General features: G+C 52.4%; 1 protein-coding gene across 4 annotated transcripts in view; it reads left to right on the forward strand.

Annotated features, from left to right (window-relative positions):
• The first annotated feature begins 798 nt into the window (after positions 1-798).
• The window catches only part of BSDC1 (BSD domain containing 1), a 59,881-nt gene continuing 35,272 nt past the window's right edge, over positions 799-25,407 (forward strand). For 3 of the 4 annotated variants that reach the window (XM_073665683.1, XM_073665680.1, XM_073665682.1), the window contains exons 1-5: positions 799-886; positions 9,425-9,485; positions 19,913-20,029; positions 20,657-20,824; positions 24,215-24,269. In XM_073665683.1, coding sequence (XP_073521784.1) covers positions 876-886; positions 9,425-9,485; positions 19,913-20,029; positions 20,657-20,824; positions 24,215-24,269 — 412 coding nt within the window. In that variant the 5' untranslated portion in view covers positions 799-875. Of the gene's footprint in view, positions 924-9,424; positions 9,486-19,912; positions 20,030-20,656; positions 20,825-24,214; positions 24,270-25,407 lie in introns of all 4 variants that reach the window. The other variant, XM_073665684.1, reaches the window with a different exon arrangement.

Genomic DNA, 25,407 nt, shown 5'->3' on the forward strand with positions numbered 1-25,407 from the left:
CCGGTGTCTCGCGGTGGTCTAAAACGTCCTTCCATGACGTCATTTGGTCATGTGACCTGTCACATGACTAAATGACGTGATGGCAGGTCCTTTTAGACCATCGCGAGCTGCCGGGGAGACGGGACACATCGAATAAGGACACCAGGGGCCATCAGAAGGTAAGTATAATATTTATTTTTTATTTTATTCTTTTTTTTTTACAGGTTCTATGGTATCTGGGTCCGGAGGAGAGTCTCCTGTCCTCCACACCCGGGTACCATCCGCACATTGAATCGCTTAATATCCAAATGTACAGATGCAGTGATGCGGATTACATGCGTTCCAATGCAAGTCAATGGCGGCTAAAAGGCCACGATTCCGCAAAATAATTGGTAGTGCTGCAGATTTTTCCTTCTACCAAGTGTTTTCTAAGCGTTTCTGCAGCAAAATTGCCGCAGGGAAATGCTTAAAAAACGCATAGTGGGCACACAGCCTAAAAATGTAATTTTTAGTAATCAGGAAAAAAAAGAATTTTGCCAAATATATAAAATATATAAGTGTAAAAATTATTCATGTCTGACTTGTGATGTTTCCTCCATTTCATTAAAAACTTGAGGATCCGGGAACAGCTCCAGTTTAGTCCTGTCAGTGATGGCCGTCTATATCGGAGGGGATCTTTTAAGGTCCTCACTCCAGCACTCCAGTCACCTCAGCACTGAACTGTCTGCATTAAGATGGAGGCTCCGGTGAGATACTTAAAAGATCAACGTCCCTCTAGACGCAACCGCCCGGTGTGCACAGTGCCCTCTGATTGTACAGACACTACGCACTTCCGCTGTGCTACCGGAACTACGGGGTCAGAGTTCGGTAAATATTGGTGATGTCAGGCAGCCGACATGGCGGAAGGGTGAGAGTGGTGTTTTGTGTCCCGACATCCCCGCACGGTTTGTGTGGTCCTCCGCTGTTAGCTCGGTCCCTGTGCACTGTGCTGTGAGCTGTCCTGTGCCCGGCTCTCCTGCTCTTATCCCGGTCCCTGTGCTGTGAGCTGTCCTGTGCCCGGCTCTCCTGCTCTTATCCCGGTCCCCGTGCTGCCAGCTGTCCTGTGCCCTAGCTCTCCTGCTCTTATCCCGGTCCCTGTGCTGTGAGCTGTCCTGTGCCCGGCTCTCCTGCTCTTATCCCGGTCCCCGTGCTGCCAGCTGTCCTGTGCCCTGGTCTCCTGCTCTTATCCCGGTCCCCGTGCTGCCAGCTGTCCTGTGCCCGGCTCTCCTGCTCTTATCCCGGTCCCTGTGCTGCCAGCTGTCCTGTGCCCGGCTCTCCTGCTCTTATTCCGGTCCCCGTGCTGCCAGCTGTCCTGTGCCCTGGTCTCCTGCTCTTATCCCGGTCCCCGTGCTGCCAGCTGTCCTGTTCCCGGCTCTCCTGCTCTTATCCCGGTCCCCGTGCTGCCAGCTGTCCTGTGCCCGGCTCTCCTGCTCTTATCCCGGTCCCCGTGCTGCCAGCTGTCCTGTGCCCGGCTCTCCTGCTCTTATCCCGGTCCCCGTGCTGCCAGCTGTCCTGTGCCCGGCTCTCCTGCTCTTATCCCGGTCCCTGTGCTGCCAGCTGTCCTGTGCCCGGCTCTCCTGCTCTTATTCCGGTCCCCGTGCTGCCAGCTGTCCTGTGCCCTGGTCTCCTGCTCTTATCCCGGTCCCCGTGCTGCCAGCTGTCCTGTGCCCGGCTCTCCTGCTCTTATCCCGGTCCCCGTGCTGCCAGCTGTCCTGTGCCCGGCTCTCCTGCTCTTATCCCGGTCCCCGTGCTGCCAGCTGTCCTGTGCCCTAGCTCTCCTGCTCTTATCCCGGTCCCCGTGCTGCCAGCTGTCCTGTGCCCTGGTCTCCTGCTCTTATTCCGGTCCCCGTGCTGCCAGCTGTCCTGTGCCCTGGTCTCCTGCTCTTATCCCGGTCCCCGTGCTGCCAGCTGTCCTGTGCCCGGCTCTCCTGCTCTTATCCCGGTCCCCGTGCTGCCAGCTGTCCTGTGCCCGGCTCTCCTGCTCTTATCCCGGTCCCCGTGCTGCCAGCTGTCCTGTGCCCTAGCTCTCCTGCTCTTATCCCGGTCCCCGTGCTGCCAGCTGTCCTGTGCCCTGGTCTCCTGCTCTTATCCCGGTCCCCGTGCTGCCAGCTGTCCTGTGCCCTGGTCTCCTGCTCTTATCCCGGTCCCCGTGCTGCCAGCTGTCCTGTGCCCGGCTCTCCTGCTCTTATCCCGGTCCCTGTGCTGCCAGCTGTCCTGTGCCCGGCTCTCCTGCTCTTATCCCGGTCCCCGTGCTGCCAGCTGTCCTGTGCCCGGCTCTCCTGCTCTTATCCCGGTCCCCGTGCTGCCAGCTGTCCTGTGCCCGGCTCTCCTGCTCTTATCCCGGTCCCCGTGCTGCCAGCTGTCCTGTGCCCGGCTCTCCTGCTCTTATCCCGGTCCCCGTGCTGCCAGCTGTCCTGTGCCCGGCTCTCCTGCTCTTATCCCGGTCCCTGTGCTGCCAGCTGTCCTGTGCCCGGCTCTCCTGCTCTTATTCCGGTCCCCGTGCTGCCAGCTGTCCTGTGCCCTGGTCTCCTGCTCTTATCCCGGTCCCCGTGCTGCCAGCTGTCCTGTGCCCGGCTCTCCTGCTCTTATCCCGGTCCCCGTGCTGCCAGCTGTCCTGTGCCCGGCTCTCCTGCTCTTATCCCGGTCCCCGTGCTGCCAGCTGTCCTGTGCCCGGCTCTCCTGCTCTTATCCCGGTCCCCGTGCTGCCAGCTGTCCTGTGCCCGGCTCTCCTGCTCTTATCCCGGTCCCCGTGCTGCCAGCTGTCCTGTGCCCGGCTCTCCTGCTCTTATCCCGGTCCCCGTGCTGCCAGCTGTCCTGTGCCCGGCTCTCCTGCTCTTATCCCGGTCCCCGTGCTGCCAGCTGTCCTGTACCCTGGTCTCCTGCTCTTATCCCGGTCCCCGTGCTGCCAGCTGTCCTGTGCCCTGGTCTCCTGCTCTTATCCCGGTCCCCGTGCTGCCAGCTGTCCTGTGCCCTGGTCTCCTGCTCTTATCCCGGTCCCCGTGCTGCCAGCTGTCCTGTGCCCTGGTCTCCTGCTCTTATCCCGGTCCCCGTGCTGCCAGCTGTCCTGTGCCCTGGTCTCCTGCTCTTATCCCGGTCCCCGTGCTGCCAGCTGTCCTGTGCCCTGGTCTCCTGCTCTTATCCCGGTCCCCGTGCTGCCAGCTGTCCTGTGCCCTGGTCTCCTGCTCTTATCCCGGTCCCCGTGCTGCCAGCTGTCCTGTGCCCGGCTCTCCTGCTCTTATCCCGGTCCCCGTGCTGCCAGCTGTCCTGTGCCCTGGTCTCCTGCTCTTATCCCGGTCCCCGTGCTGCCAGCTGTCCTGTGCCCGGCTCTCCTGCTCTTATCCCGGTCCCCGTGCTGCCAGCTGTCCTGTGCCCGGCTCTCCTGCTCTTATTCCGGTCCCCGTGCTGCCAGCTGTCCTGTGCCCTGGTCTCCTGCTCTTATCCCGGTCCCCGTGCTGCCAGCTGTCCTGTGCCCGGCTCTCCTGCTCTTATCCCGGTCCCCGTGCTGCCAGCTGTCCTGTGCCCGGCTCTCCTGCTCTTATCCCGGTCCCCGTGCTGCCAGCTGTCCTGTGCCCGGCTCTCCTGCTCTTATCCCGGTCCCCGTGCTGCCAGCTGTCCTGTGCCCGGCTCTCCTGCTCTTATCCCGGTCCCTGTGCTGCCAGCTGTCCTGTGCCCGGCTCTCCTGCTCTTATTCCGGTCCCCGTGCTGCCAGCTGTCCTGTGCCCTGGTCTCCTGCTCTTATCCCGGTCCCCGTGCTGCCAGCTGTCCTGTGCCCGGCTCTCCTGCTCTTATCCCGGTCCCCGTGCTGCCAGCTGTCCTGTGCCCGGCTCTCCTGCTCTTATCCCGGTCCCCGTGCTGCCAGCTGTCCTGTGCCCGGCTCTCCTGCTCTTATCCCGGTCCCCGTGCTGCCAGCTGTCCTGTGCCCTAGCTCTCCTGCTCTTATCCCGGTCCCCGTGCTGCCAGCTGTCCTGTGCCCTGGTCTCCTGCTCTTATTCCGGTCCCCGTGCTGCCAGCTGTCCTGTGCCCTGGTCTCCTGCTCTTATCCCGGTCCCCGTGCTGCCAGCTGTCCTGTGCCCGGCTCTCCTGCTCTTATCCCGGTCCCCGTGCTGCCAGCTGTCCTGTGCCCCAGCTCTCCTGCTCTTATCCCGGTCCCCGTGCTGCCAGCTGTCCTGTGCCCGGCTCTCCTGCTCTTATCCCGGTCCCTGTGCTGCCAGCTGTCCTGTGCCCGGCTCTCCTGCTCTTATCCCGGTCCCTGTGCTGCCAGCTGTCCTGTGCCCGGCTCTCCTGCTCTTATTCCGGTCCCCGTGCTGCCAGCTGTCCTGTGCCCTGGTCTCCTGCTCTTATCCCGGTCCCCGTGCTGCCAGCTGTCCTGTGCCCTGGTCTCCTGCTCTTATCCCGGTCCCCGTGCTGCCAGCTGTCCTGTGCCCGGCTCTCCTGCTCTTATCCCGGTCCCCGTGCTGCCAGCTGTCCTGTGCCCGGCTCTCCTGCTCTTATCCCGGTCCCCGTGCTGCCAGCTGTCCTGTGCCCTAGCTCTCCTGCTCTTATCCCGGTCCCCGTGCTGCCAGCTGTCCTGTGCCCTGGTCTCCTGCTCTTATTCCGGTCCCCGTGCTGCCAGCTGTCCTGTGCCCGGCTCTCCTGCTCTTATCCCGGTCCCCGTGCTGCCAGCTGTCCTGTGCCCGGCTCTCCTGCTCTTATCCCGGTCCCTGTGCTGCCAGCTGTCCTGTGCCCGGCTCTCCTGCTCTTATCCCGGTCCCCGTGCTGCCAGCTGTCCTGTGCCCGGCTCTCCTGCTCTTATCCCGGTCCCCGTGCTGCCAGCTGTCCTGTGCCCGGCTCTCCTGCTCTTATCCCGGTCCCCGTGCTGCCAGCTGTCCTGTGCCCGGCTCTCCTGCTCTTATCCCGGTCCCTGTGCTGCCAGCTGTCCTGTGCCCGGCTCTCCTGCTCTTATCCCGGTCCCCGTGCTGCCAGCTGTCCTGTGCCCGGCTCTCCTGCTCTTATCCCGGTCCCCGTGCTGCCAGCTGTCCTGTGCCCGGCTCTCCTGCTCTTATCCCGGTCCCCGTGCTGCCAGCTGTCCTGTGCCCTGGTCTCCTGCTCTTATCCCGGTCCCCGTGCTGCCAGCTGTCCTGTGCCCTGGTCTCCTGCTCTTATCCCGGTCCCCGTGCTGCCAGCTGTCCTGTGCCCTGGTCTCCTGCTCTTATCCCGGTCCCCGTGCTGCCAGCTGTCCTGTGCCCGGCTCTCCTGCTCTTATCCCGGTCCCCGTGCTGCCAGCTGTCCTGTGCCCCAGCTCTCCTGCTCTTATCCCGGTCCCCGTGTTGCCAGCTGTCCTGTGCCCCAGCTCTCCTGCTCTTATCCCGGTCCCCGTGTTGCCAGCTGTCCTGTGCCCGGCTCTCCTGCTCTTATCCCGGTCCCCGTGCTGCCAGCTGTCCTGTGCCCCGGCTCTCCTGCTCTTATCCCGGTCCCCGTGCTGCCAGCTGTCCTGTGCCCTAGCTCTCCTGCTCTTATCCCGGTCCCCGTGCTGCCAGCTGTCCTGTGCCCTGGTCTCCTGCTCTTATTCCGGTCCCCGTGCTGCCAGCTGTCCTGTGCCCTGGTCTCCTGCTCTTATGCCGGTCCCCGTGCTGCCAGCTGTCCTGTGCCCGGCTCTCCTGCTCTTATCCCGGTCCCCGTGCTGCCAGCTGTCCTGTGCCCGGCTCTCCTGCTCTTATCCCGGTCCCCGTGCTGCCAGCTGTCCTGTGCCCGGCTCTCCTGCTCTTATCCCGGTCCCCGTGCTGCCAGCTGTCCTGTGCCCTGGTCTCCTGCTCTTATCCCGGTCCCCGTCCTGCCAGCTGTCCTGTGCCCTGGTCTCCTGCTCTTATCCCGGTCCCCATGCTGCCAGCTGTCCTGTGCCCTGGTGGTCTGCTCTTATCCCGGTCCCCGTGCTGCCAGCTGTCCTGTGCCCTGGTCTCCTGCTCTTATCCCGGTCCCCGTGCAGTGAGCTGTCCTGTGCCCTGGTCTCCTGCTCTTATCCCGGTCCCCGTGCTGCCAGCTGTCCTGTGCCCTGGTCTCCTGCTCTTATCCCGGTCCCCGTGCTGCCAGCTGTCCTGTGCCCGGCTCTCCTGCTCTTATCCCGGTCCCCGTTCTGTGAGCTGTCCTGTGCCCTGGTCTCCTGCTCTTATCCCGGTCCCCGTGCTGCCAGCTGTCCTGTGCCCCAGCTCTCCTGCTCTTATCCCGGTCCCCATGCTGTGCTGCCAGCTGTCCTGTGCCCCAGCTCTCCTGCTCTTATCCCGGTCCCCGTGCTGCCAGCTGTCCTGTGCCCCAGCTCTCCTGCTCTTATCCCGGTCCCCGTGCTGCCAGCTGTCCTGTGCCCCAGCTCTCCTGCTCTTATCCCGGTCCCCGTGCTGCCAGCTGTCCTGTGCCCCAGCTCTCCTGCTCTTATCCCGGTCCCCGTGCTGCCAGCTGTCCTGTGCCCCAGCTCTCCTGCTCTTATCCCGGTCCCCGTGCTGCCAGCTGTCCTGTGCCCCAGCTCTCCTGCTCTTATCCCGGTCCCCGTGCTGCCAGCTGTCCTGTGCCCCAGCTCTCCTGCTCTTATCCCGGTCCCCGTGCTGCCAGCTGTCCTGTGCCCCAGCTCTCCTGCTCTTATCCCGGTCCCCGTGCTGCCAGCTGTCCTGTGCCCCAGCTCTCCTGCTCTTATCCCGGTCCCCGTGCTGCCAGCTGTCCTGTGCCCCAGCTCTCCTGCTCTTATCCCGGTCCCCGTGCTGCCAGCTGTCCTGTGCCCCAGCTCTCCTGCTCTTATCCCGGTCCCCGTGCTGCCAGCTGTCCTGTGCCCCAGCTCTCCTGCTCTTATCCCGGTCCCCGTGCTGCCAGCTGTCCTGTGCCCCAGCTCTCCTGCTCTTATCCCGGTCCCCGTGCTGCCAGCTGTCCTGTGCCCCAGCTCTCCTGCTCTTATCCCGGTCCCCGTGCTGCCAGCTGTCCTGTGCCCCAGCTCTCCTGCTCTTATCCCGGTCCCCGTGCTGCCAGCTGTCCTGTGCCCCAGCTCTCCTGCTCTTATTCCGGTCCCCGTGCTGCCAGCTGTCCTGTGCCTTGGATGTCCTGCTCCTATCCCATCCCCGTGCACTGTGCTGCCAGCTGTCCTGTGCCCGGCTCTCCTGCTCTTATCCCGGTCCCCGTGCACTGTGCTGTCCTGTGCCCAGCTCTCCTGCTCTTATCCCGGTCCCCGTGCTGCCAGCTGTCTGCTCTCCTGCTCCTATAGCGGTCTCCATGCTGTGCTGCCAGCTGTCCTGTGCCTTGGATGTCCTGCTATTATCCCGGTCCCTGTGCACTGTGCTGCTAGCTGTCCTGTGCCCGGGTCTCCTGCTCCTATCCCATCCCCGTGCACTGTGCTGCCAGCTGTCCTGTGCCCGGTTCTCCTGCTCTTATCCCGGTCCCCGTGCACTGTGCTGTCCTGTGCCCAGCTCTCCTGCTCTTATCCCAGTCCCCATGCTGTACTGCCATCTGTCCTGTGCCCTGGTCTCCTGCTCTTATCCTGGTCTCCTGCTCTTATCCTGGTCTCCATGTTGTGCTGCCAGCTGTCCTGTGCCCCGACTCTCCTGCTCTTATCCCGGTCCCCGTGCTGCCAGCTGTCCTGTGCCCCAGCTCTCCTGCTCTTATCCCGGTCCCAGTGCTGCCAGCTGTCGGCTCTCCTGCTCGTATAGCGGTCTCCATGCTGTGCTGCCAGCTGTCCTGTGCCTTGGATGTCCTGCTCCTATCCCATCCCCGTGCACTGTGCTGCCAGCTGTCCTGTGCCCGGCTCTCCTGCTCCTATCCCATCCCCGTGCACTGTGCTGCCAGCTGTCCTGTGCCCGGCTCTCCTGCTCCTATCCCATCCCCGTGCACTGTGCTGCCAGCTGTCCTGTGCCCGGCTCTCCTGCTCCTATCCCATCCCCGTGCACTGTGCTGCCAGCTGTCCTGTGCCCGGCTCTCCTGCTCCTATCCCATCCCCGTGCACTGTGCTGCCAGCTGTCCTGTGCCCGGCTCTCCTGCTCTTATCCCGGTCCCCGTGCACTGTGCTGTCCTGTGCCCAGCTCTCCTGCTCTTATCCCGGTCCCCGTGCTGCCAGCTGTCGGCTCTCCTGCTCCTATAGCGGTCTCCATGCTGTGCTGCCAGCTGTCCTGTGCCTTGGATGTCCTGCTATTATCCCGGTCCCTGTGCACTGTGCTGCTAGCTGTCCTGTGCCCGGCTCTCCTGCTCCTATCCCATCCCCGTGCACTGTGCTGCCAGCTGTCCTGTGCCCGGCTCTCCTGCTCCTATCCCATCCCCGTGCACTGTGCTGCCAGCTGTCCTGTGCCCGGCTCTCCTGCTCCTATCCCATCCCCGTGCACTGTGCTGCCAGCTGTCCTGTGCCCGGCTCTCCTGCTCTTATCCCGGTCCCCGTGCACTGTGCTGTCCTGTGCCCGGCTCTCCTGCTCTTATCCCATCCCCGTGCACTGTGCTGCCAGCTGTCCTGTGCCCGGCTCTCCTGCTCCTATCCCATCCCCGTGCACTGTGCTGCCAGCTGTCCTGTGCCCGGCTCTCCTGCTCCTATCCCATCCCTGTGCACTGTGCTGCCAGCTGTCCTGTGCCCGGCTCTCCTGCTCCTATCCCATCCCCGTGCACTGTGCTGCCAGCTGTCCTGTGCCCGGCTCTCCTGCTCCTATCCCATCCCCGTGCACTGTGCTGCCAGCTGTCCTGTGCCCGGCTCTCCTGCTCTTATCCCATCCCCGTGCACTGTGCTGCCAGCTGTCCTGTGCCCGGCTCTCCTGCTCCTATCCCATCCCCGTGCACTGTGCTGCCAGCTGTCCTGTGCCCGGCTCTCCTGCTCTTATCCCGGTCCCCGTGCACTGTGCTGTCCTGTGCCCGGCTCTCCTGCTCTTATCCCGGTCCCCGTGCACTGTGCTGTCCTGTGCCCAGCTCTCCTGCTCTTATCCCGGTCCCCGTGCTGCCAGCTGTCCTGTGCCCGGCTCTCCTGCTCTTATCCCAGTCCCCATGCTGTACTGCCATCTGTCCTGTGCCCTGGTCTCCTGCTCTTATCCTGGTCTCCATGCTGTGCTGCCAGCTGTCCTGTGCCCCGACTCTCCTGCTCTTATCCCGGTCCCCGTGCTGTCCTGTGCCCGGCGCCTGCACTCTGCCCCCAGCGCACATATGTCGCCCCAGCCCGGAGCCTCCCGTCAGGGGAGAGGTCGCCACTTGTTGCTTCTCCTTATGGTCCTGCCCTCACTTACTTGTCACTTCTCTCACATACAAATCCTTTCCTGTGCCACAGTTCTCCATGTGCCCTTATATCTCTATGCAGATGTAGCAGCTGGCACTGCCATAGAGCCTCAGTGTGACGAGCTGTGCCAGCTCTGCTACATCTCTATCCTCCTCCTATGTGGCCTCATGGCTTGGTGTACATTGACCTCTGATGTCTTTTCCTCGGCAGGGAGGATGGGGGTTGGTGGAGAAGCTGGCTACACCAGAGTTACAGTAGTGTCCGGGAGAAGGTACGTAGCCATTGTCTCCTACTAGTGATATATCCATTGTAACATCTGCAGCCTGCTACTCTCCACACTTCATAACACCCATTATAATGTCCTTTATTAACAATATGCCCACTTACTCTGATTATGGCTGACTGCTCCTCTCAGTCCTATCCTGGGGCCGGTGCAGGGAATCTTACTGCACTTCTCCCTCCAATAGTGTATATCTACACTCTGCGCCGCCTGCCTCTGAATGTGCCCATACTGGCTACCATCCCCCATCCAGGAGTTGCCTCTGAATGTGCCCATACTGGCTACCATCCCCCATCCAGGAGTTGCCTCTGAATGTGCCCATACTGGCTACCATCCCCCATCCAGGAGTTGCCTCTGAATGTGCCCATACTGGCTACCATCCCCCATCCTGGAGCTGCTTCTGAATGTGCCCATACTGGCTACCATCCCCCATCCAGGAGTGAGGTTCATGTAAACACTTCTGTGCACAGGCTGCCATACTGGGAGAGGATAGATTGTGTCTGATCCGTTCCATAACGCTCCTCCGATGGCCAGACAAGTAGTTGCCACATCTCACAGGAGGCGCCATGTGTGTCTTAGGCTCTGTTCACACGTCTATTTTTGGGAGCATAAAAATGGAAATAAAATGTGCAATTAAGACACATTCATTTGAATGGGTTTTTGGTTCCTATAAGGGCATCTTCTCTGTTTTTGGTCAATTTAAAAAATAAAAAAAAAATAGTGCACAAGATTTTTATCTTTCCCAAAAGACTGATAGCAAGTGGATCTGTTATCTTATTTTTTTGGACATTACATTCTATCCGAAATGGATAATAGCAGATGGTCTTCCGTTATAACATGTATATATCAGACAGCCTCTAATAAAAACGGATCAGCTCAAAACAGGAAAAGGAATGGATACAAAACGGGTTCATATGACATCTGTTCATGGACGTAAACTTTTAGCTTCAGCTTTACATCCTTTTTTATTATGCTATAAAACACATACCAGCTTCTTTTTTTTTTGTACTGTATTTGTTACAAGCTCATAGCCTTACTGCCGCTTTCCTCCTTATAAGTAATACTACTGAAGAAATAAATATATTCGAGGGGGAAGACTGATGACATGGGCACCTAGCAGAGTTGACAACTTGACTTTTTCTTTAGTTTATCAAAAAATAAAAATCCAGGACCGACAATATTTTTTACAGACATATTGGACAACCATAATAAATCATTCTGATTGTAAGTGATACATGTCCACAGCCCATAATTCTGATATGAATCTGTATTCACTGCAATCTGTAAAATGGTGATAATTACAGTCAAAATAATCTGTAGAAGTTTCCTCTAATTCAAGAAATTCACGGACACCTTACATTTTTTTTTCACAGACAGTGCCCTATTTTTAAGGACTGTCCTGGATTTCTGGACAGTTGGCAACCTTGGCACCTAGTGGTTTATTTCCTCCTGGGGCATAAGCAAGATTTTGTAAGAAGGGAGGTTCACGGCTATGAACATGTACACACTTGCTTAGAATACGCACACCCTTTGGTTCATGTACACCAAATAAACACTGACACACGTACATATATTGATACCCACACACAGTGACATCTAAAAGAAAGCAAGTGTGATTTTTATAGGTGGCACAACAGAACTGGAGTGTTCCTGAAATTGTGAATCGGGACCTTTTTCTCCCCATCCATAGTCTCTACTCTTGGGTATGCTGTTTGTTCTGCATTCTGCCATCTGCTGGTAAAAGGTGCACGTCTCCCATGTAATGCTCTCCTCTCACCAGTAGATGGCACAGCAAATACACCACAGAGCTGTGGGGGATGAGCCAGCGAAGTATAGAGGGCACATAGGGGAGATTGTAACAGTCCTCGTGTACAACCCTGATCTCCTGGTAAACTGATCAGCAAGAAAGGTTCTGTTAGTTTAGGTATGTGGTACTGTAACAGCATTGTGGATAACTATCATTTGCATGATGAGTTTGGTGGTGGGGTTGACTCCACTGATATGACAGTAAAATCTGCTTATTAAAGCTTGGCAGTGCTGTAGAAGCGTCATTGTTGGGAATATTTGATATTTGGAGATTGAGCCCGTATGCCTGAAACCTGTAAGAGATTGGAAAATAAAAATACCTGTTTTCAGCCCTGCTGTGTAAAGCTCAGAATGGGCTGACGTGTTCATTTGGATCAGTGTGATATAATAAAGATATAAGGTTACACCTTCCATGAGTTCTGATACTGCACCATAACTGGTCGCTGTCGGGGCATTATCAATGGTGGGGGATCAGAAGTTGAATGAGCCACATGATCAGTCTTATGATGCTACTTCATATTTACTCCATCTGTTAAATGTCTTATCGTGGCAGTAATTTGCACAAAAATGTTGGTGCAGTTTTGGCACATAATTTGCACTTCAAGCCATAGCCTCTTTCACAGTAAGCCACAGGTCTTGTTGGGCCACTGTGAAGTATCTAAAGCACATAATAAATCTGGAGCAAGGCATGTATGCCTTTTTTTTGTATAACTTATACTAGAATTCTGGCTCGTTTAGTAAGACTCCCCTAATATCTTTGAGGCTTTGAGAATATACAGGCCTGAGGGGAAAAGCTGATGTTGGTGCGGGACAGGAAGATAAATTCTAAAAATAGAGAAAAATATATTATGTGTCTATCACTTCATTGGGGGACACAGGACCATGGGTGTATGCTGCTGTCGGTAGGAGGTTGACACTAGGCAAAAAAAGGAAAATGGCTCCTTCTCCGCACTATACAACTTCTTACAGGCACCAAGCTCACCAGTTTAAGCTTAGTGTCTGTAGGAGGTAGACCTGGATCTTCACAGATCCAACCTGTTGTGTTTATTAATCCTTGTTTTTTCTCTTTCAGATACAGCTCTTCAGGCTAACAGGGAACACTGCGTCCCCTGTTAACCCTCAAGCGACCGAGAGAGCAATGTGGCCACCCCCACATCGCCCACTCTCTGACCCGCTGGGCAGGACTTATCCCCTGTCACCTTAGGGTGTCTCGGGGTGATTTCGGTGGCCAGTCCTAGCCTGTTCCCCACCCCAGCTCCCTCCTCGGAGCGGCCTGGGAGGGAGATGGTGGTCCCTGCGGGTGACCTTCCCCCAGTTTTCTGGGGTTGACACCGTCTCCTGTACTGTCCAGGACCGGACAGTGCGGGAAGGAGGAAAAGCCAGGACCCCCCCCCCCCCCCTATCCAGGAAGGCATCCTGAGACCATCCTCAGAAGGAGAAAGGAAGAGGTGATTCCGGACCCACTAGGACAGGTACTTCCCTGTCTTTCAGCTGTAGGTCCCAGTCCCCCGGCGTTACCTGCCTTCCTCCCCCCTCCCCCTCTCACCAAACATGGCGCTTAACAGCTCTTCCCTGGGCCACTTCCTCCTTCTTCACTCTGCGCGGCAAATTTGCCGCGCTTTTCTCCGTCGGGGGGGGGGCATGTCCAGTGGGCAGTCCCGCTCCGACGGCTATACGCCCCCTCCTATTTGACCAAACAGGGCCGAGGAGCATAGTGACGCTTCAGTCACGCCCTCGAGCCTTCCGTGGACCTATCAACGGGGGGCCTTTCAAGCCACCCCCCTTCCCATCCACCTATCAGAGCCTCGGCGTGCTCCGTCATCAACGCAGCGTCCTCTGCTCCTCCCCCTACACAGACGCCATCACTCTGCCGCACGCAGCTCCCTACTCCGTCGGCACCTACTGTGACCCTCTCCAGCCTCACCTTCGGAGCCTTTCAGGGGGACACGGGACCGCTTCTCTGCAGGATCTTGTAGGCTGTGTCCTGACACCGACCCCCACCCTTCCCTGCCCACAGCGCCTTCCTCTGCAGTATCCCTGGTCAGGCACATATGCCCAAACCCAGGGAGCTCTCAGTCCGTCCCTCTCACATTGTCACATACTACGCCTGTGCTCTTTGCGGTACTAAGTGGCCCGCGGGTCTCACTACGGCCTTCTGCTTGACCTGCAAACCTCCCGCCATGCTGGCACCCCAAGATACCCCCACCCCTCAGGACGTGGTAACCCGCTTCCCTCCGGAGTGGGCTGTTGCTATGTCAGTCTGTCTCTGACCTCACCAAAGTTTCTCAATCTCTGGTGCAGATCTTAGAGTGCTTGCCAGAACGTTTGCCTATGTTATCCACGGCCACCAGCGATCCGAACTTCCCCACAGACGATTCGCAGGCACCCCTGTCCCCTCCTCACAGGGACAGGCTGACTGCACGTTTTCAGAAACGGACTCACACAAGCTCATCCTCCAGCTCTCCAGACTCCAAGATGCTCCCTGCGTCTCAAACCTCTTCCCCGGAGGTCGCCCTGGGATCTAACTCTGCTTCAGATTCAGACTCTGGTTCCGACACAGACCAGTATTCCAAGATCCAGGACATGATAGACAGCCTTGTAACAGCTGTCAATCAGACTCTGCATGTTACAGAAGACGAGAGCCCTTCCCGGGACTACTCAGTTTCCTTCAAAAAGATTAAGCGTCCTGCACGCACTTTTTCTAATCATGCAGAATTTGACAGAGTTTTTCAAAAGCAGTGGGAGCATCCAGAAAGGCGCTTTACAGGAAAGAAACAGTTAAACGTCCTATACCCCTTTAACCAGGACCTTGTCAGCAAATGGACGGAGTCCCCATCTGTGGACCCTCCCGTCTCTCGCCTTTCCGCCAAGACGGTACTCTCTCTTCCGGATGGTTCCTCCCTTAAGGATACCACGAATAGACAGGTTGAGGCCCTCACTAAGTCAGCCTTTGAGGCCACGGGCACCTCCCTTTGCCCTTCCTTCACCACAACTTGGGTATCAAAAGCAGTGTCCGCATGGGCCAAACAGCTCAGACAGGGTATCCTAGCAGGGGCCTCCCCGGACGATCTGGCCGACTTAGCTGATCAAATCGGCCACGCTGGAAAATATCTACTTACGGCGTCCCTCGACTCCGCTGCATGCTCAGCCTGGGTTTCCAGTAATCTCGTTGCCCTCTCAGACCCAAGTCCACACTCCCTTTGCCTATGCATGAGTGTCCTGGGAAAGATGGTAGCAGCCATGGAGGCAATTCCGTTTGCCCAGTTCCATACCCGGTCTCTTCAACTAGCTCTTCTCTCAGCTTGGGACAAGAATCCGTCATCTCTAGATAGACGCATCAAGTTACCTCGTCAAGTAAGACGGTCGCTAACCTGGTGGTCCCGCCCTTCTTCCTTCAGACCCGGGAGATCATTCCTTCCGCTTCGCTGGCAGGTGGTCACGACCATAGGCAGATTATAATGAGGGCAATCCGGGCTACCGCCCGGGGCCCCGAACCTGCAGAGGGCCCGCGGCTCCGGGCGGGGTGTATAATGCCGGATTGCCCTCATTATATGTGCGGGCCGCCGCGGCACATACCGGTAGCAGTGGCGGGAGGGGGGCCCCGGACCGCTCCTCCAGCAGGGGCCACCGCTACTTCTTCATCGGCCAGGCCAGCACTGCAGCAGTTAACTTCCCTGTGCTGGCCCGGCCGCGTCACTGCTAGGAGACACTGCCTTGTGCGCGGCCATGTCATCTAGCTGTGACATCACGCAGTGCGCGCCCGGCCTGCACTGCTGCAACGGAGAAGTCAGAGCAGGCAGGAGGAATGGAGCCGGGGGATGGTGAGTGTGTATACATATATGTGTGTGTGTGTGTGTGCGCGCGCAGGCAGATATCATTGTGTGATGTCTGTTTATATGTATTTTTGTGTTTCAAATGTTTGTGTGTGCGCGTGACTGCGTGCGGCCTCCTGCTGTGTATAGATGGCGCCGTGCGGTCCCCTGCTGTGTATAGATGGCGCCGTGCGGTCCCCTGCTGTGTATAGATGGCGCCGTGCGGTCCCCTGCTGTGTATAGATGGCGCCGTGCGGTCCCCTGCTGTCTCTGGGGGGGGGCACTGTGCGGCCTCCCGCTGTGTATAGATGGCTACATGTGCTCAATATTGAGTCATACAATTAATGTAAGGCTATGTGCCCACGATACAGAAATGTTCTGGATTTTTTTTGAGCGTTTCTACATCTCCCTGGCAGAAAAAACGCATGCGGATTTTACATGCGGATTGTACATGCGTTTTCCTGCCAGGGACATGCGGATGTGAAGCGTTCTTCACTTGCATTTCCGCATGCGGGTTGACAAGCGCTTTCCAAGCGATTTTAGCATCACTTGGAAAGTGCTTGACAACTTGCAACCAGCATGGATTTATATAGTGTGACCGTAAAAGAATGGTAAAAAATAAAAAATATATACTTACCTTCTGATGGCCTGCCAACGTCAGCGGTCGCGTGACCAGTCACATGACTAAATGACGTCACGGCAGGTCCTTTTCAGACCATTGCGAGCTGCCGGCAAGCCAGGACGCATCGGATAAAGACACCGGGGGCCATCAGAAGGTAAGTATCATATTTATTTTTTATTTTATTCTTTTTTTACAGGTTCTATTGTACCCGGGTCCGGAGGAGAGTCTCCTGTCCTCCACACCCGGGTACCATCCGCACATTGAAACGCATGGATTCCGCATCTACAGATGCAGGGATGCGGATTCCATGCGTTCTAATGCAAGTCAATGGCGGCGAAAACGCCACGCTTCCGCAAAATAATTGATAATGCTGCGGATTTTCCCGCAATGATAATCCGCAGCGGAAATTTCCGCAGCATGTGCACAGCGCATGCGGATTATCATTGGGGAACATGGCAGACCTTCTACCAAGCGCTTTTTAAACGTTTCTGCAGCGGAATTGCCGCTGCGGAAACGCTTAAACGCATAGTGGGCACACAGCCTAAAAAAAAAATATAATTAATATTGTGCCAAATTAATTTCCCGTGAACTATCACATGATCTATCACAGGGGATCATGTGACATGTCACGTGATAAATCAGGTGGGGGGGCGCGCCTTCTAAACTGCCCGGGGCCCTTGCTACTCTTAATCCACCCCTGGTCACGACCGATGCCAGTCTCATCGGTTGGGGGGTAGTTTTTCTACAACACATGGTCCAGGGCCGGTGGAGTCCCCACGAAGTCTCCCTTCCCATCAACATTCTGGAGATAAGGGCGATTTACCTGGTGTTGCGTCACTGGCAGAAGATCCTGGCAGGGTTCCCAATCCGTGTACAAACGGACAATGGCATACATAAACCATCAGGGAGGAATGCGCAGCAAGCCCGTTTTAAAAGAGGTGGCAAGAGTGCTACTTTGGGCCGAGAAGACTGTCCCGGCAATCTCAGCAGTCCACATTCCAGGGTTCGACAATTGGGCGGCCGACTTCCTCAGTCGGCAGGGCCTCGCCTCAGGAGAGTGGCTCTCTCCATCCCGAGGTGTTTCACCAAATCTGCTTACAGAGGGGCACGCCGGACGTCGACCTCATGGCGTCCCGGTTAAACCACAAGGTTCAGTCCTTTGTAGCTCGGTCCCGGGATCCACTAGCAATCGCCCAGGACGCGCTAGTCATATCATGGTCACAGTTCCAACTGCCCTATCTCTTTCCACGTCTACCTCTGATCCCTCGAGTCATCAAAAAGGTCAAGACAGAGGGAGTACCAGTTCTCCTAGTAGCCCCAGATTGGCCCAGACTCGTCTGGTACGCAAATCTGGTAAATCTGCGTGTCGACTCCCCCTGGAGACTACCAGACCGTCCGGACCTCCTCTCTCAGGGTCCTATTCTTCATCAGAGTTCTCGTTCTCTGAATTTAATGGTATGGCTGTTGAGGCCGCGGTGTTGAAGACGGCGGGCTCTACTGACAATGTCATTCAGACCCTAATTAACGCCAGAAAACCCGCTACCTCGCGCATATACCACAGAACTTGGAGAGCCTTTTTTCGTCACTGCGAACAAGATCAGCTGACTCCTATGTCTTTTTCTTTGCCAGTCATTTTGGCTTTTCTTCAGTCTGGCCTAGAGGCGGGACTCTCTCTCAGCACTCTCAAGGGCCAAGTTTCGGCCTTGTCCATTCTATTCCAACGTAACTTAGCTAGCCACCCTCAGGTCAGGACGTTTCTACAAGGGGTGGCCCACCTGGCGCCCCCCTATTGCCCTCCAGTGGAACCATGGGACCTTAATATGATCCTAAGCGTCCTACAACAGCCTCCGTTTGAACCCATTCAGGACATTCCAGCCTCTCTTCTTTCCTGGAAGATGGCTTTCCTGGTGGCTGTTACCTCTATTAGAAGGGTCGCAGAACTCGCAGCCCTCTCTTGTTGGTCGCCTTTTCAGGTATTCCATCAAGACAAAGTAGTGCTCAGGCCGGTGCCTTCCTTTTTGCCAAAGGTGGTTTCTGCTTTTCACATTAATGAGGACATCGTTTTGCCTTCCTTTTGCCCTGCTCCAGTGCATCCACAGGAGGAGTCCCTGCACAAACTGGACCTGGTCAGAGCTCTACGTGTGTACCTTTCTAGAACAGCCTCCCTTCGGCGCTCGGGTGCCCTTTTTGTCATCCCTGAGGGGGCATCTCAAGGGTCTCCCTGCTTCCAAGTCAACCATCGCCCGTTGGATACGTTCGACCATCTTGGAGGCACATCTCATTTCAGGCAAACCTCCCCCTCCCGCATTAAGGGCTCATTCCACTGTAAGGCCGCAACGTGGTCTTCTCTTCACACCTTTTCAAGGTTTTACAAGGTCCACACTTATTCTTCGGCTGATGCCAGTCTTGGACAGAAGGTCCTGCAGGCGGCAGTTGTCGCAGTCTGACCTAGTCTGTGACTATCTTCTGTTCTCCCACCCAGGGGACTGCTTTGGGACGTCCCATGGTCCTGTGTCCCCCAATGAAGCGATAGAGGGATTTTTGGTACTCACCGTAAAATCTTTCTTGGAACCTTCATTGGGGGACACAGCACCCTCCCTGTTTTTGAACATATGTCCAGTTGGCCATGTTGGGCATTTCATTTAGTTTTCACGGTTGTGCCCCGTTGGGCAATGCATAGTTGGTTATTTTATGCTTCTCCTACTGCTCTAGCCACTAACTGGTGAGCTTGGTGCCTGTAGGCGGGTGGATACTGTGGAGGAGGAGCTATTTTCCTTTTTTTGCATAGTGTCAACCTCCTAGCGACAGCAGCATACACCCATGGTCCTGTGTCCCCCAATGAAGGCTCCAAGAAAGAGATTTTACGGTGAGTACCAAAAATCCCTCTTTTTTTAAAATTTCTTTTATTGGGGGAGGGGTGGGAATAGGGGATTGACTACTAATTCACAGCAAATTGTAACATTTTTCTTTCTTGACCAAACTGGTGTGTTTTGCCTTTTATATTGACACCTAGTAACCATTTCACAAATGAAATTCAGCTCTTCTGACATGTCTGTTTTATAGTGGTACAATAATTGTCCTATATGTTATTATAGAATAATGCAGAGGCTCTCTTGTATGCCTTGTGCATACCTGTTTTAGCTGATGTGCTATTTCTCGGTTGTCTGGCATTTTGGCTCCTAGTTTCCCTCTGCAGACTGTGTTCCCATTACATGTGTGGCTGTGCAGAAGGAACCCTGTCATCACGTGATTGATCAGTGACCATGAACTGCTGTCCCCTGACTCACACTGCAATCTGTGTATCTTATGTGATTCAGCTTCGTAATGAGCAGTCTTAGTTTATTCTTATGTTATGCTGCTTCACACTACGAAGTCTGTGTATTATATGTGATATAGCGTCAGCTTGTCTCCCCTTCCTCCTGCTTGTGATGGGTTTGACCTTTTCAGCTTGTACAAGCAGAAGGCAGGGGAAAACAATAAAGCTGTCTCTCAAATGCACTGGAGATTCTGTACAAAGCACATACAGAAAGTATAAACCGGTGGTGTGAGTCGGAGTTATATAAGTTAATTATTGTAGGGACCCCTCTACTATGTCATTGCACTCCTCCTGCCATGAGACTGTAATGATTTTGATTAAACACAGGGCAGAGCTTGGTGTGAAGTAGAGTTTTCTGAGAGTAGCCAGGAGATATTATATATTGTAGTTCACAGTAATTCAGAGAATGGCCTCCGGTCTACAAGAGAGCGCATGTACTAGACTGGTGGTCACACTGAGATCACATGAGACAGCTGCCCATAATAGAGGGGTACAATGCAAGAGATGGGATTAAAAAATTACTTCTCAAGAAGATTGCTGATGAGTCGGCATTATGAGTAATCCAGTAGCTGAAGTGCTTCCCTAAGTAAATGCGTGAATTCTCTATGACATCAATGCCGAATGTGTTTAGTTAGAATTCTTCGTTGTGTTGTCCCTCTATTATTCTTCCTGGAAATGTAAATAGGCTGGGATGATACAAACCTTGCCGGCACTGATTAGACAGTCCCAGACTCTACAAGCACACAGCCTACTGTGAGGGAAAATGATAATACCCAGTTGGATAAATGTCCAACATATCCATGAGGAATGACTTAATGCCTGTATGGGTTTATTTGAGTTTTCTTCTACATTGTCTTCCCAGTCTGCAGAGGCTTTGGAGTTTATGAAGAGGGACCTCTCGGAGTTCTCGCGAGTCGTGCAGCATGATACAGCGTGCACCATTGCAGCTACCGCTACTGTTGTCAAGGAGAAGCTGGCGGTGAGTTTGACACGGAAAGGCTTTGGTAATGTGCGCGGCTGCTAAAGAATTGGCAAAGAATGTTAGCTATGACACAGATTATTAGACATGACAGTGATAAAATTTAAAAAAAAACATGCTACATGAGAGAGATGAATTATGAAGGACCGTGCACCCCAATTGTAAAATGTAATAACAAATTGCATATTTGTATTTGACTTTTTCCTTTTTTTCTAAGCAGTGTTTAGACTGGCAATAAAATGCCAAATAGATGCTTATGTGGGGTCCTCTGATTGGTGTTTGGCTGCCACAGAAACCCCTCAGACCCCCACAATTGGGTTGCGGTGGCTGACCAGTGGACAAAGAAGACCCTTCCACACACAACTTTCTAATATCTGCACAGAGAAGGAGAGCATCAAATCTTCTATTTACTAGTTGTTTTTGGTTATGGGTGGAAAGGCTCTAATGGGGTCCTAGTTTGCGCATTTTTGTAGTAAAGAAAATTAGTATAATCCTGTATTATGTATGAATATATATGTAAAAATGACCTGGTGCATTCATCAATAATGGCCCTTATTAAAAGATTGGATAACTGTTGAATCCATCATTTCCTCCTTTCTTAGATTTTTGTACTATCTGTCCTGACAGGTGGAAGGTTCCACAGGGACTACAGAAAAGGTGAAGAAAAGTCTTTCAGATTTTCTAGGAGTGATCTCCGACACTTTTGCTCCATCTCCGGACAAGACAATTGATTGTGATGTTATCACGTTGATGGCCACACCCTCTGGGACTACAGAACTTTATGACAGCACTAAGGTACTAGATCCTGACTTTCCCCAGAGATGACTAATGTGTTACTTGAATGTCTAGTTCTTTAATAGAAGTGACAAACCAATCCTGTTTAACTACTTTCCATCATTCCACTGCTTTTTCATGTCCTAATAGAACATGCTAGTTTCCATTAGGACGTCAAAAGGCAATACATCTTCCCTGTAACATCTCCCACTTGTAGCTCAGACAGAGCAAGTAAGAGCTGTCAGCAGTCTGCAACGACTCAATTAGCTCCGTAAATGCTGCGGTAAGTAGCAATCGCAGCATGTAAGGGGTTTGACAGAGGGAGATCACTACCTCTGTCTCTCCTTCAGCTTCCTGCAATACAGTTGCGGGGAACAAATGGTTACTATGGCAAGCAGAGTTGTAACAAGTACCATAGATCAAAGCTTAATAGATCATACCAGAGGTCAGCGTATATCATAAGTAGTGAGGTGTTTTCTCTATGCAATCAAAGGATTGTATGTTCAAGTTCTCTTGTGCAGCTAAAAATATTGGGAAAAAATTAACACCTGTTTCGAAGTGTTTAAATAGTAACTAAACCTTTTTCTAAAGTTTTTTTTTGTTTTGTTAGTTTTTTCCATGTTTTAGTGGCTTTATAATTGCAATTAGATAGGTGGGAGCAATGAGACCTCCACAGATCTTTCTCGCTCTCTTTCTCGCTCAGCAATACGGATTTAAAACAAAGAATAGGCTTCAAGTCCTATGCTTTCTATTGAATCCATACTCCACATTCAGAAAGGAGCCGTGTTCACTCCTGTCTTCTGAACTGTACACCTTTCGGGGGATGAGAGGGGTTAGGAAATCGGTGGTGGTCTTGGGACACAGAACCCACCGATCTGCATGGGCGATAAAATATGAAAAAAATCTTATAAAGATTTAGTTACTTACAATTAATGTAAAATAAAACGAATTGAAAAAGTCTGCATTTTTGTTTTTTTTTTTTTTAATTGAATAAAATGTAGTTTTATCTAATAAAAAAAACGCCAAAAAAGAGACACACATCTGGCATCCCCGCTACCATACCAAACCATATCCAGAATTTCAAACCAACCTTTTATTTTAATATAGCTTCCTCTGCTTGCATTAACTCTTTAAAAGGGTTCTTCGGGTGTGAGCTAAATTTCTGTAGCCACTCATGTAACTGTATATTGGTGAATCCTGAGAATGTGCACTATGCACACTGTAATGATTCCCATTATTTGCTAAATCGAGCGGGTTGTTACATGACCTCTAGTGTGCGATGTGCATACTGGCAATCACATGCAAAGTAGATTCTCATCCGCTTCTCTCACTAGAACATTAAGGGAAGCGCATGAGAATCTTGGCGGCACCTGACCGCCAGTATGAAAATAAAACATTGAGAGTCGAATGAGAATCTATGTGGCACGTGACAGATTGAGCAGGCGGTTGGGTGACACCCCCCCCCCACACACCCCCCCAGTATGCAATCTGGCAATTGTGGGGAATCCAGAGTTTGTGTAATGCACACTGTCAAGATTTTCCAATCTGCCGTCACAGAGACTGATATCAGAAATTTAGCTTAAGCACAGAAAACCCCTTTCAGGGGTTAATGCAAGCAGTGGAAGGGGTTGTCCGGGTCTAAATTGATAGGTCTGCAGTCTCTCTGTACCTGCAGACTTATGATTTCCCCCAGCCTATTTATCTGTCTATCTGTGGATTATCATTCCAGCCACATAAGCATCAGCAGAGGGCACTACTACAGGTGAAAATGTAATGTATATACAAACCTGAACACTATTTTTAATGGATGTTTATTGCAAGTTCACTTTTCACACATTCTATTGAGTTTTGAACAATATTGTAAATATGGAATTTAAAGGGAATCTGTAAGCAGGTTTTTGCTATTTGATCTGAGAGCAGAGTGAGGTAGGGACTGAGACACAGATTTCAGTGATGTGTCACATATTAGGCTGTTTGCTGTTGTTTTTATACAATGAATGTTTTATCAACAGGAGATTATCACTGCCAGGACTATAGCTCACGTGAGCCCTGGTCTGACCACGCACCTTCTCCTAATAAGCAGTTTATTGCCAATAGACAATATATACAGAAAGCTGTGGGTGGGGTTAGCTTTCTGAGCTCTGCTACATCAAGAAACTCTGATTGTGTCACAACTGCTGCACCCAGTAATCTAAGTGATACATCGTTGGAATCAGGATCTCTTTCCCTACATTACGCTGCTGTCACATTTCCTGCCCATCAAGCTGTACCAAGGTTCTGCAGTCAGCCTCATTCACTGAAACTCCCCTATGCAGAGGGAAACAAGACAGTGCTTCTGACCCTTTATTTTCAGGATTAGTGAAAGTCCTAGAAGTGTGGCCTCAAAATCGACTATAGTTTAGGTGTTTGTGTCTAGTATTTTTTTTTTTTTTTGCCAATGGGTTGGTTTTTTTTTTCACATTGTCTACTGCAACCTTTCTAGATTTGTTTGCTTTTGTTTCAGAAAATCCACATGTACCTTGGTCTCAATAAACTGACTCAGACCATATCTTTTGTATTAAAACTTTTAATCATGAGCATGTGCAAAGGTCATTGTGCAGGGAGGGGGATACAGGTTCAGGGCATCACCTATTGTGAATTGTAGATCCTGTGTGATCAACTGTGTATTGACATATTATATGACATTGTAATCCATTCTGCCTCTGAAGATAATGAGACTTCTGAAAAGTCTTTTGTGAAGAGCAGGAAGTATGAGTCTAAAATAGCCCAAATGGCCAGTGTGAAAATTGCAAGGTTACTAATTTTAGTTGTTTTGTTTTTTTAATACAGATCATGGTATGAAAAAAAAAAAATTTCATTTTTGTAAGAATACACAAACCTGATAATAATTGCTGATGTAGACAATCAGATCCCATACATATGAGAAAGAGTCAGTTTTTTTTCTGGGTGAAAATTGGAAGATTTTTCTATACGCTTATGCGTACTTGGCCTAAATATGCTGGCGAGTCTTTATCAGTGACTTGACAGCTAATGGAAAGTGTGATCAGACTAAAAGTGGTCTTCTTTTTAAATGGGTGTTGTATTAGTGAGGATACCACTTTAAATTAAAGTGCTTGTCACATCGTTGCTTTAATGTTTATTCAACGCACCTAATACTAATTTGTTTTTGCCTTGTATTGGTAAAGGAGGTGCTGATAAAATGCTGGAGATTATGGGACAGCCTTCTCACCAGCAAGGATACCCCCACAGTACAATAAGTATTCGTACCTCGTGATACTTGCTCTTTAAGGTTTAGCTATAAAGCTGGATCCTGACAATGGGAATCTCGTTCATCCATTTATGCACTCCACCTGACTGATTTTTGTTTTATAAGGATCTGCTCTTACAGATCTGTTTTTATTCTTTTCACAGGCACGATTATACAGTTTGCAGTCTGATCCAGCTACATACTGCAATGAACCTGATGGTAATTTATTATGTAATTCAACATGTGGCTGGTGTTTACATTTAATTAATGCTCCTAATCCACTATCAGGATATGACATTCCTTAATGCAAAGTGACATGATTGCCATCTGCTGTGCTTGTCAGATCATAGTGGGACTCTGACCTTAGCTGAAGTTGTGATTTTGGGCTGACGATGGTTTGCTATGGAAGCTGGGGGCCTAGCAATGGCCATGTGTCCACCATCTTAGAACATCCTTTAGTCACGGACAGAGGAGAGGCTTAAAGGAGTGGTCCGAAACTAAATTTGAATTTCCACTTAAATGTCTATCTAATTTATTAAACTAATGACCTTTCTAATACACTTCAATTAAATGTTCCCTACCGTTCCTTCTCAACTCTATCTTCCTGCTTATTTTTTTTTTTTCAATACTTCCGTTCAGATGACGTTTTGTTTCAGAATCCCCAATGCATGTGGGAATGCTCAAATAAGACCTCATAAAGTTGCTGAAGCCGCAGGTACTGACTCAGCTGCTTTTCCCTTTCTGAAAAAAAGCATAATCAGTGACGTCCTTTTCAGGAGCTGGGCTAGTCCCTGCTAAGCACACTTTGAAATAAATCTTCTCTTTGGCTGACCTGAGGCTGGAGAAAAAAATGATTTTGCTTAGTCAGCCAATTAGAACATTTATTTCTTCTCCTGTCACTCCCTTCTCCTGCAGTCCCAGTATGTGTGCTTATGATACCGATCTTTTGACAGCTCCAATGTTGTCAAATGTTTGTTCAAACTGTAGCCCTTCTTGACATTTGACTAGGATCTGCTTCCGTTTGCATTTTGTGACAAAGGACATTTTATTACATCTTTTGAGAACCTCATGAGGGTGAAACAGAGCAAGTTGTTCACTACTCGACAACCCCTTTTTAATACACCAAACCAAATGTGCTGAATAAAATAAGAAAAAAACGTCCTATCTACCCCAAAATGGTATCCCTGAAAATATCAGTTCAGACTGCAAAAAAGAAGCCCTCACCCAGCCACTTCAGCAAAAAAAATGTAAATGTTACAGATCTCAGAAAATGGTGAAACAAGCTATTTTTTGTGAATTTCTGAATTTTTTTTTTTTCTACTTCACAAATGTAAAAAAATCCAAGTTTGGTGTTGCT

This window comes from Phyllobates terribilis, unplaced genomic scaffold, assembly GCF_046119375.1.
Source record: "Phyllobates terribilis strain yellow unplaced genomic scaffold, ASM4611937v1 Scaffold_2__4_contigs__length_985480577, whole genome shotgun sequence".
NCBI lineage: Eukaryota > Metazoa > Chordata > Amphibia > Anura > Dendrobatidae > Phyllobates > Phyllobates terribilis.